Here is a 12,707-nt window from a genome sequence, read left to right as displayed (position 1 = left end):
ATAAAAAGCTATTTTCTACTGCTAACTTATTCATGAGGGGTCACCACAGGGGTAGCTTCGCATATATGATTTGGCAGATTTTCATCTAAGTAAACAATTTCAGTGTTTCCAGTAAGGGAACATATGTGAAAAATCACGTGTGAAGGAGTGAGGCCTGTGATGGAGTCAGAACTAAGGAAAACACAGGGAGAAAAAACTCTTTCATTAAAGTTATCTGCTAATCCTTCTTGCCTGAAATGTGATTTCCAGCGGAGCCAATAGCCCCTTCTGGCTCACAGACCAAATGGGCCGCTCTAGTTAAACCCTCCTTGGCGCTCTGCGTCTTTGCTAATTTTTCTTTCTCAAACACGCACATAAACACACTTTCTCTTACCTCCGTCATGTGAATAAGGTAGAATCTCAGTTCTTCAGCGTAATCTGCAAGACAAATTAAGGAAGACGATGATGTTAACAAGACTTTTTTTTTTGCTCGCTCGTGTCCTTCTTGTACACAAAGCAGCATTCCTGATTTCCGATTACGATACTGACAAAATGCTTTTTATTGATGGAAAGCTTTTACTGTACGTCAGCTTCATAGACATCCTCCCATATTTCACTGAGAAAGCCCTCTGTGAGACAGGCCTGTGTGTCTGGAGTCAAGATAAATGGTTGTAATCGAGTGAACGCACGCAGTCGAACTCAGACCCCCAGAATTTATACGTCGTGGTTTAATGTTGTGTTTTGTTTCGCATAAGCAGACACACAGATCAACAAATCTATCCATCCACAGATTTATCTCTGTCTGTCTTACGAAGCCAAATAAGGTAATAAAGTCAAATTATTAAAAGATATTAATTGTTTATTAAGACATTAAAAATGAGTTTCACTTACTGGAATGTGTGTGTGATTTTATTTGATATGATTTTCATTTGATTGTTGTTGAGAATGACCAAATAACACTTTTATTCAAATGTCTCTGATGTTCACTGGCGCACTTTTTTTTATTAATTGAGCATGACCCATTGGAAATTAGTGGAAAATTGCTTGGATTAAAAAAAGAAAAAGAACCCAACCTTTCAGAGGAAATGTTCTAACTTCGACAGAAAGAAGATTAATACATAACAGTTTGTAACTGCACTGTCACAAACACTGATTTAAGTTTAACCCAACCAGCATATTTAATACTCCCCCGTGTCTGTTCATAAACTTACAAACAAGAGCAAGAAAGAGGAAAGAAATGTGTAATGCGCTGGTTGAAGACCAATCCCCTCTGGCTGCAGCAGTGTTAGAGTTGCCAGAATGTTCCATCATAATTGCTTTTTGGATGGTCAAATCACGCTTTGGGACTATGTGGGTTTGTGTCTGATGATTTCTGTTACTCTGTTTAACAAAACCAAATGAGACAGCTGTCAGCTGAGAAGAAGTGAGCAAGAAGCCAAAGTAGCAACCTCTCTTCACTTTCCGTTGAAAGAATTTACAATCAAAATGCTGTTTAAACGGGGATTTTCCTCCTCTTTATGATCATCTTTTCAGTTTTAACCCCCATTTAAGTTTAGTAGCTCAGATTACCTTTAAATACATTTAGAGGAGCACACCCTAACCAGAAAAACTGCAAAATACCGTAGGGCGATTGCTTGAGGAGGTAAAAGCCAATGTTTGTTTAGGCGACCCCTTGTGGCTTTAAAATCTCTAGTCATTTTTGGCTTTTTTTCAGGCAAACCACTATTCAAGCAGATGATGTAACAAAGGACATACAGGAGAAGGTTTTAGCATGTGATCTGCATCTGTTATGCCCCAAGCCATAGTCTTTCCCCAAACCTAATCAAGTGGTTCTGAACTAAATCTCACCAGGACGTGACAACAACCAAAAATGATGAGCCAGCTACGGTCAAATATACACAGGAAGAAACCCCTGCTTATGTGCAGTCCGGTAATCTAAGAAATACAAAATGCCAGGTCCATAACCTACAACCTTCCTAAATGCTCTGTAGCAGAAAAACGTCTTATCATCTGTGTGAAAGCCGTATTTGCCAACCTGAGAAGACTGTATGGTGTTTTATGGTGTCATTGTGATGCAACAGTTTCTGTGAGGAAGTGTCATTTTTCAGTCCAACAACACTGAGAAACAGTATTCAAAACTTTATCTCTTCTCTGAAGCACAAATTGACACATGTTTTCTATACTTACAAGGCCATGTATGAATCCAGATTCTGAATAGTGACAGTAGGAAACAACAACGGAGGCCCAAAACTCTTCCTGCTGCTTTTTTGTGTGTGTTTTGTTCTGTTTTTGGCTCTAATTTTTCTCCACATTATAATGAACCACTACAGTGTATAACCAAAGCCCGTGTGATGTGCAGAAGCATCAGCAGAGGTCACTGTTGGATATATTTCTGATGTCAAAAAGCAGAGTGCTGTCATACTGCACAGGATTGTAAAAAGCTAATAATATGAGTAAGGTTTAAGTTTTAAATTAGAGAATAATACCGATGGAGACATCCTGTAACAATTTAAAGATTTCTTAAAAGATAGAATTTTTTTAAACTTGTACTTAATTTCCAAAAAGTTATCATTTGAAATGGAAGTGGATCAAGAAAACCATGATACAATGCTGTCTGAGGTATAATACTTGCAGTTCTTTACAGTCACTCAAGTTTTCTCGTTAATCGACTGAAGAAAAAGATGAGATTACCTGGTACCAAGAAAATAAAAGATAAAGAATTTTGGTTCAAGAGTCAGAAGGTTTCACATCATGGTGAGCGTTAGTCTTGTTAGCTTGTTTAGTGTAATAACAATATTTAGACTGACACAGTGTAATTTTGGCTTTACATGTGTTTTTTACTCTCTCATTGTTTCCCACGCTCCTCTGCCTAGTATTGGGGTGGCAGGAACACAGGAAAGCCCCTTTACTGAACGTGTACTGTGTACTTACACGCACACACACACAAATGCATAAAACACACCCTCACTGAAACAAACACAATCCCCCGGCGCCTCTTTCCTGAGTGACGCTGCTGAAGCAAAATAACAATGACAGGGTTCAGGGTGGAGATTTGTGTGTGTGTGTGTGTGTCCTCTCATGAAGAACACACAGACACGCAAACTCAATTGAATCCCCACCCTGCTGATCACTGATTGTTTGGGTGCAGGATGGAGGTCAGAACTGGACCAGAGGAGGAGCAGTGTCTACAGAGAAGAACAGCTCAGAAGTGCTACTAGTTTCAGTCAAATCCTATGACAATGCATTTCCAATGTAATGCTGCAATTAATAAAACTAGTTAATATGTCCTATTTCCGTTCATCCCTGTCAAAAAATGTGTCACAAATATTTCTGACTTAACAGCTTGTTAAAATGAAAGAATGATTTCAAAGTTTTTACCAAAACTTGTCAATAAAGGAGTGTAAAAGATGGAAGGACCTATATTAGTTCTAACAGTCAGAAATCCACAAATGCTCTGGCTTCAAAAAGAGATCTGGTTGTCCAGAAAACAATCCTGCTTCCCTCATAAATTATGACCTCAGTTAGCGCTTTTCTGAAGATTTGAGATATTTTTATAACAACGCATTGATCGAATTGATTGCAAAAAATACACAACAAAGCTGGCAAATGAATGTCAATGATGCTAAACTTCAAAAAACTATGGTCCACAAATCAGTGGATGACTTCATGAGCAAGTCCATTATTCAGTCCATTGTTACAACATGAAAAATAATTGACACAAACTCCATCGTAAAATCTCCTCCATAGTAGGCCTGATATCAGCCAATGACGAAACTGCCTACAAACTGCCAACAAAAACCAAGGAAACAATAGAGGCCGTCAGGAAACACACTCTGCATACACAGTGAGGACGTAGATTGTTGGTATTCACATGTCAGCTGACCTCACCTGGACCACGTGTATCTCCCATCAGGTGGGGACAGCCAAACAGAGGTTTTACTTCTAGAGGAAGTTAAAGCATGTTCGCCCCCCCCCCCCCCTAGCTGAACAGGAGAGAACAGAAAGGACCTACAACTGGTGGTGAAGGCAGCAGAGCACATCATCGGGATGACTCTCTACCCTCCCTCAGTGGCCAAAACCAAAAGACAGCCAGCTGTATCACATTGGACCACACCCACTCTAAACATCACCTATTCTTAACCCCGGCGTTCTGGGAAGAAAGTCAGATCAATCAAGTCCAAAACCAAAAGATTATAAAACATCTTTTTTCACTGGCAGTAAAAAGCACTGCCCCTCCTCCCCTCCTTACAGCTGTGGAGTAATAAATCTTTACCCAAAGAGCAGGAAGTGCAATTTTTAAAAACATGTCACTGTTATTCTGTATACACTACCTCACTGTGCTTACCTTTTGTCATGTTCACGCTATTGCATGTTTTTGTATTTTCATTGTTTTCATGAATAATGATGATGAAGACCTATTATATTTTAGATAACAAGTTTAAAAGGTTTTTAAATATTCGGTTTGATTTTACTCCATGTCCTATTATCTATGGTTATCTTTTTAATCTTCTTGTCTTAGGGGAATAAAACTCTAAAAATGAAAAAGTACAAGTAGTCCAAACTAAAAACTACAAAACTACAAAAACAAAGCAGTTAGGACTCAGAAATGATTAGATCCAATATACAGTTACTGTGAAAATACTGAAAGTGAGCTCTGATTTCTCTATAGAAAACAAAACTGTAAAAAATAATAAATAAATGAATAATTTAAAAAAGCTGGGTAGCCTTTTCAAGTTTATTCAACTAAAGGTCTTAAGATATGTATTGAAATCAACTCTTAGTGTGCTGTTTTACTAACATAAAACCATCTCTTTTGTCTTACTACAGCAGCCAAACAGATATGGCTTGTTGTGCCGGGAGAATTCAAACTTCAAATTCTGGAAGAAAGGAATCTGCTTCATTACTCTTTTATTAGTTTAGCTTTATTCTACTTAATTCTACTTAAGAAACAGCAACATTTCTTGTACTTTGTATACATGTACAATGCTGGTTCACACCTGCTTTAGTTACCGAGTGAAAACCAAGATTTTTGCACCCTGTTTTTACCTTCATGTTACTTTTCTTTTATTATAACTGTAATCATATTAGAAAGCGAGAACTCGTAATCCTCATTCTCTACATAATCATAGCAGTGCTTCTGTGGTTCTCTCAAGCCACCCTAAAACCTACATGGTGATTCCCCCACACTGATCTGGTACAGAACACACACTCTCCTTCTGACAGCCTTTCCCTTATTTTTTGTTATCACATTAACAGATCACAAAGCATAAAGCTTGCGTTTTGGTTTAAACCCACTTCCAGAGCAGTCAGCTTGTCAGTACAGTTTCTTGCCCATGCACATGTCTAAGCAGCCCCCCCCCCCCCCCCCCCCCCCCCCCCCCTCTCACCCGGCCCTGTCCCAGTAATGCCTCCTGACCCCATCCCTGTCCTCACCCGCTGCTCTAAACACAGATATTTACGCTGGGCCGTATTTATTTGATTTGTCTGTACTCTGCGTGGCCATGCTGGCCAAACTATTCTCTCCATAACAGCAGAGGAGATGATTGTTTACACCAAGGTGAAATAAAAAGACAAAGCAACAGGAAATTGGACCGTCTTTCCCTAAATATCCTTTGGTTAAACTCAGCTGAAAGTATTACTGCAGTCATAGCTCCCCGTGTTTATTTCTGGTTGCACAGCCTCTGTGTGCTACACTTCCTTTCTTACTCTGTGGTGAATTGTAAAGGTTTAGCTTTATAACATACACACACAGATTGCACACAGATTTTGGCTGTTATGGGACTGTTGAGAAATCTGTTAGTGCACAAAAGAAGAATTTTTTTCATCTATATAACCACCTCAACGTCTCAGACATCTATGAATCACGGTTCCCGTGTTTAGGCTTACATACCCTCCTGGAGTCGCAGCTGACGGAGGTACAGAGGACTCTGAAGTACATTACATCGGCCTGGCTCGCTTTCTCTCGTCACCAGCATTAGGTCGTTGTAGACAAACACAGTAACCTAAAAGACATGGAGGGGGGATATTAAAAAGAGAAGAATAGGACGTTGAAAAGAAGGGGATGGAGGGCAGAAGGTGGTGAAGGGGAACAGGATGTGAGAACTGGGGGTGGGGGCGCATTACATCTCAGATGATCTCACTTTGGCTTTCCACCTTACAAAATCAGCCTGCAACCCAGTTAACTACACGTACAGCACTGAATATTTGGCAGGTTTCACCCCCTGCAGTTTCCCCCCGAATCATGTCCTAGCACAGGAAATGCAGTTCACACATACAGAGCCCTGGTCACATGTATACATCCTCCCACACGGTGGTTTGGTGTCTGAATATCAACCATGCGTCTACACTGACGTAGTCCTAAATGTATCTTTTATTAACTGAATGAGGCATTTAATGACTATAAGAAACAATGAACACCTCTGTAGTTGTTTAAAACACACATACAGTTTCAAAAAGTCAAACGAACAGAGAATGAAAGAATGAAACCGAGGAAGAAATCAAGATAAACAAGTAGAAGATAAAAGAAAAAGAAAGAGAACACCTAAATTAAGGTAAAAAGACCTCTTACGTAAGCAGGTGCAAACATGCAGCTCAACACACATAAGCTGTAATCCGTGCAGATGGGCAACATTTGAAGACAATGCTTTTGCTTTGGTGGCCTCCTCTGAGGGATAAGATAGCAGAGGGTATTTCAGATGTAGCCAGCATGTGGTTAATGTGTGTGTGTGCGTGCGTGCGTGTGTGTGTCTGTGTGTGTCTGTGTGTAAATCTGAGTGGGTGGAAGAGAATGCTAGTAAGAGTGAAAAGTAAAGGACAAAGTGCATGAAAGCAGCAGTTTTCACACAGAGAAGCACACATGTTTAGTATGTATAACATTTGCGCAAACTTGTGCACAAAATCAAATATCCACTTCAAATATTTACATTTTCCACACATACTTGCTGTCCCAAAAAGCTCAATAATTCATGCAACAATTTTGTCTGATTAAGACTTCCATCCATTTTCTTAATCTCTTATCCTTGAGCACTTATGCATTAATATCCCAGCCCACACAAACGGAGAAGCGGGCGCACCCTTTACACTTCTATGTTAAGCAGAGCGAAGCATAACGTGGAGAAAAGCCAAATGTAATGTACCTATACTGAAACGCAGGGTCTCAAACAAAAACATAACTCGCAATATACTCTTTACAGTTAAGTAAAGAATCTCATAAAACATAAATGTTCCATATAATGTTCAAGAATATACAGAACTAGCATGCTTTGTAAATCGAATAAGTTACATTTATTGATAATATATCTATCTATAATACAATACATCCTGAAAATCTGGTGATTTAATCAACTTGCATCTCTTATGTAAACGATTACAGTGAAATCCTGTTGTTTCACTTTGCACTAAATATAATGGTCCGCTTAGTCTTTGTGTTTGTCTATAGATGTTAAAGTGCTGCATGTTAGTTTGCCTCCCAGACTAAAAGAGCAAAAGCTGGAACAACACAGAGAGATCATTAAAAAAAAACAGCCTGTATAAAGTGGCAGAGTGGAGAGAAACTCCCTCTCGACAAACACTGCCTGCTAAATATTTGTTTTATCCATGACCCCAGAGAGAGTCCATTATTATACTTTGATGCAAGCAGTGGCTCCGCTTTACCGCGTATAGCTGAGATTATGTGACAGGGCCAAAGCTGAATTCAGCAGTGAAATAAGCTTTTCTTTTAGAGCCCACACAGACCTGTTTCACGTGCTTCTTTCAAATAAAACATTTGAAACACCAACTTAACACCTTAAATTTCCGAGGCATATCCACCTGTTTTTGGTGAACTAGTTTAAGGTTATTGCAGTGATGTCATCATCATCTCATCTGCGGAAACATTCAAAGCTTTTCCTTCCATGAATCTGCACTCTAATTGGGGTCATGCAAATGTGAGCCTTTTATAAGATTACATTACCAGATCAGCGATGAATATTTGGCATTTAATACGATCTTTACAGAATAACATTTCATACATATTACACAACAACATTTACAGACTATTTCTGAGACTTTACATACTTGTCACAGGGATAGGAATACTTTGAATTGATAGTATTTATAACATTTTTCAATAATGTACATTGAAAGCAACGTTTGATGCATAAAACACAATTTATCTGTCAGTCTGATCCTTGCTGCTCTCTTTCTTCATCTAGTATTGATTTTCTTGACTCATGTGGACAGCTCCAGTTCAGACAGCTCCTGCACTTCATTCCTCTCCTGAGATGTCGCTTTACACTTGTACTTGCATGCTTTCACACACACATATATATATCTATATATAGATACATATACATATATAGCTATATATATATAAATATATACGAATATATATTTCGCTTAAATTCTGAATCAAGGCAGTGAGACGGCACTTTCACTTTGGCCAAATTAAAAAAACCACAAAGGAGGATGCACCAAACCAACTGAATGCTTGCCACTGGTCGGAGAGATCTTATTGTATCAGTGAAACGAAAGAGTTCTTTGAAATAGCGGCTTATGCATCTCAGAGACACCTTTAATGAAATCCTGCATAATGTTTTAGATGTTTTAATCAATAACTACATCCTTGGTCAGAACATTAAATTAAAATAAAAGCTTCAAGCGGGTGTTTTTAGGTTTGCAGACATAGACAGATTTTAATATGCATGAAAAATAATTAAATGCATTCATATGAGCACGGGCAAAAACAGACACTCTGTTTGATTGGCCCTTACCTTAAGAGAGTGGTGCTTGCTCTCATGTAGTATCATCTCTTCAGATATGATGAGTGTCCGGCTGCAGAGGTCAAGAGGCTGTAACAACAGAAAACAACAGGCTTCATGAAAAAATGAGGACGCAACATTACCGAATCGAGTTCTCATCCTGTTATTCATAACCAGCCGCTTTAGGGACATTAATGCTTGTAATATTGAGGTAAATAGTACTTGTAAAGTATTTTCCTTCTGCTTAGTATTAACCTAACCTCTTAAACATATGTTGAGCATTTTTCAACATAAAATCCAAAAATATAATATTGCATCTGTCATTTGTAAGCTGAAAAGCTGCAGTACCAAATCCATTTTGGCTCCCAAATCCAATCGATCTGCTTAAAAGCAAAAGCAGGTCTTTTCTATGGAGGGAAACGCCGCTGAAACTGATTCTGTCGAGACAGAAAGCAAGTTGCAACTGAGAGGCGGTATGTGCGGTTGAGCACGACAAGACAGTGACACTTAAAATGAAATAGAATGGCAACGTGGGAGGAGGGGACTTCCTCTCAAGTCCAGGGTGTGACAGAGGCCCAATTCAACATGTGCAACATTTGAATACCGTGTGAAACAGGGTCAGGGCTGCACATTTGTATACATGACTCTATATGAAGAAAGTAACAGCACAGTCAGTGTTTTTCAGAGTGTGAAAGTTTATCGCAGCTCAAGCTAGCTAAGCCAGTTGACATGTCAGTGCAGGCGCAAGAGTTATCTCACTGCGGTCAACACACTATAACGCACATGTGAAAAACTAAGCAGTTATTAAGTGATGATGCTTCATTTGACAGAAGCTGCCTCTTTGGAGTAGCCCCACTTAGATTTGCCGTTTTATTCTGAAGAAAGTGGATTTTGGAAGTAAGTGTTGAATTGGTTGCACAGAACTTTGACACTCTTTGATCCAAAATGTGTACAGAAAACATCTGCCTGACATCTCATACGGTAACACTACCGCTGTTAGTGCTATTGCCTAAAGACAGAAAAAAATATGTAGATCGAGTCTGTGTTACGTGTGAAAAGCTCACGGATGACTTGCAAAACACGAGAACCTCAGACATGAAGGTCAACATATTTCCTAACTGCAAACCTGAAATGTCTTGTTTCCTTTTGACACAAATGCGGAAGGGGAAATAAATCATATTCATCATACTTGGACAGCTTGTGAAAACTGTTTTTCAGAGTATCTCAGTGGCCTGTTTCGTTTGATACCACAGAACAGGTGCATCCACAGCTCAAGTCCAGACTGGGGCCTCTGCATATCATTCTCTGCCCAGTCCCTGCATATCTGGTCTTATACTCTCTACTGAAACAATGATAGCAGCAGATCATTCAAAAATTAGATCTATTCACTCTTTTGCCTTGGGTTCAAACGACTATAGATTGGTTCAGTAAAATCTCACTCTCGGCAGTAAGTATAAGTAGAACAGCAGGACTTCAGTGTATATAATACAGTGTCCAGTAAAACGTAGACAAAGAATAACAAACGATACGACCAAATCAAGATGTACAGGCACATAAAAAATGGTGTACCTGAACAAAGATGGGGAAGATAAGGATCTTGGGCGCCACTTTAACATATCCATAATTTGCGTGCGGAGCATGTGATCGGACAATGGTACAGTTCTGGTAGTTGGCGAAATTGGCATTCTGCTGTTGGTAGCTGGCTGCATTAGAGGAGGCAGGAGGCGCCTTTGATGTCTTCGAATTGTTAGATCGACGTAGGAAGCCGGTACGGCTGGAGAGACCAACACCGCCACCGCCGCCGCTGCCTCCGCCACCACCAACTCCACCCATACCTCCAGAAAAAGCACCACTCTGCGGCTGAGGAACAGGAGCCTGTCGGGTGGGGATTAACCTCGCAGCTGTGGGGCAAAAAAGAAAGTGAAGACACAGATTATGAACAGTACTTAAGATCGATACTGTTCCAAATATGATCCTATCTATGAAGGGTAAGATGGCGCTGGCAAGGCTGGCAGCCTTAATCCAATTTCACTCAGGATGAATAAAGTATTATCAATCAGTCAATCAATCCTCAATATGAAGATTGACGATGAAGGGAGTGCAAGAATGGAGACAGCAAGATTGTTCTGTTCGAAACAAACAAAATCCAACAAGAAGCACAAGAATATAATGCAAAGAAATAAGTAATGTAGAAAACATATTTTGGAGCAATTGTCCTTTAATACTTTAGTTTGAGGCTGTTAGGTTGCCTTCTACAATAGAAGCTGATCTACAAACTCAGTAGACCACTTAACAAAACAGTCATTTAATTTAAACAGGTATTAATATTATATACAGTACGCGACTTACCTAATGTACCCTGCTTGTCTGAGTAAACGGGCCTCAAGATCTGAAAGCAGAATAATATGAGATTAACATAAAATTACAATCTAAATAAAACAAAAATGAAAATGTTAACATTCTAAACATGAATCTAGACATGCAAGAGCAATGACAAAGGTTAATGTATTAAATCTGATCTTAACTTTCTACCGACACTGATACTGATGATGATGATGATGATGATGATGATGATGATGATGATGCAACAAGACATATTTATAAAAAGATCAACTGTCATTTTAAAAAAAAATTCTGTATACTTCACTATGAAATGCGGTTCTTTACCATATTTATTCCATACTCTTTGTCTTTGCTGTTTTGTGTGTGTGTGTGTGTGTGTGTGTGTGTGTGTGTGTGTGTGTGTGTGTGCCTTGGGTTTTCGTCTCTTTTTCTTTGACTATCCAGTCTCTGCATCTCTGCATTTTCATTTTTTTTGTTTGTTTCTTGCATGGCATTCGGTTTAGTTTCTAGGACACTTTTGAGCCCATTTGAATTTTAGGCTGGACCCACCGAGGCAGTAATGGTTTCTGCTTGTCATAACATATCACAATCTAGTGAGGGTGCAGGGCTAGGAATCTGCAGGTGGAGAGGGATTTGGAAAGTCCCAAAATGTTCATATAATATATATATATATATATATATATATATATATATATATATATATATATATATATATGCCATTATTGCACTTTTCTGCCTGTTTATTTGGATAACTATTTCATTTTCTTTAGTGCTGGTTTTCAAAGCGCCTTCTTTGTATCTGTGTGGTATGCCACTAACATGACCCATTTCCACAGGGCTTTTAGTATATTTAGCAAGGCCAAAACAGAATCCCCTCAGTCTCTGCCTCCTTTGTTTGAGATACAAGTTGCAGCTATTTGTAAGGGAGGCCAGCTTCACTGTGCTGGCATGTTCCTGTTTTGCCTGAAGCTGAAGTCTCTTCCTTCAATATGCCTATAATTTTTCTGAATTTGCCTGCCTTCCCTCCCTTATAATTTGGTAATTTGGTACCACTGCCATTAACTGAACCTAGATCTGAAAAAGACAAAGGTGCATACCTCATGACGTAGCCACACACAGATTACTCACTCACACACACACACACACACACACACAGAGCTTTGTGTTGGCAGACTCACAAACAAGGACACACAGAGACTCTACGTGTTTGCACCAGTTGCATACAGTTAGTTAGTTTTGTGTAAGCTGAGCAACCATTAAGATACTTAGATTCATATCAGGAAAAGAAAGTCTCAAACCCATTCTGAATCTAGTTAGTGGGTTAGTATTGTACGGTTAGCTTAGGAATTCAGATCAGTCTTTTTGATTTGTTGACTTGCTTTATTTTGTTTTCATGATGAAAGCTTTTACCTCATATACAAGATCACTGAATGCAAAAAAAAGCATGCTTAACAAATGTATTAGACCACCTGTCATAAAAACAAGGAAACTTTCAACAAAATTTTGTTTGAAACTGTTATTTGTAATCAGATAACAAAATGCCAGCGCACTGGACTTCTCTCAGAAGTCAGAAATGAAGCATAACTTTTGACCACTAAAACTAATTTTTCTGCGCAGAAATCCAAGTAGATATCTATAATTTGACAT

At 39.0% G+C, this 12,707-nt stretch overlaps 1 protein-coding gene across 3 annotated transcripts in view; it reads right to left on the bottom strand.

The window, feature by feature from the left end:
- Positions 1-12,707, bottom strand: part of rgs3a (regulator of G protein signaling 3a) — a 122,970-nt gene that overhangs the window by 74,487 nt on the left and 35,776 nt on the right. For all 3 annotated transcript variants that reach the window (XM_085463834.1, XM_085463833.1, XM_085463832.1), the window contains 5 exons: positions 11,067-11,106; positions 10,287-10,618; positions 8,730-8,807; positions 5,870-5,981; positions 374-417 (listed from right to left, as the gene is read on the bottom strand). In XM_085463834.1, the coding sequence (XP_085319960.1) occupies positions 374-417; positions 5,870-5,981; positions 8,730-8,807; positions 10,287-10,618; positions 11,067-11,106 (606 nt within the window). The remainder of the gene's footprint in view (positions 1-373; positions 418-5,869; positions 5,982-8,729; positions 8,808-10,286; positions 10,619-11,066; positions 11,107-12,707) is intronic.

The sequence above is a fragment of the Copadichromis virginalis genome, linkage group LG7 (genome assembly GCF_057382275.1).
Source record: "Copadichromis virginalis isolate Kocher_CV1m ecotype Utaka linkage group LG7, C_Virginalis_male_GT1.1, whole genome shotgun sequence".
Taxonomy (NCBI): Eukaryota; Metazoa; Chordata; class Actinopteri; order Cichliformes; family Cichlidae; genus Copadichromis; species Copadichromis virginalis.
This window is presented reverse-complemented; position numbering and strand designations above follow the sequence as displayed.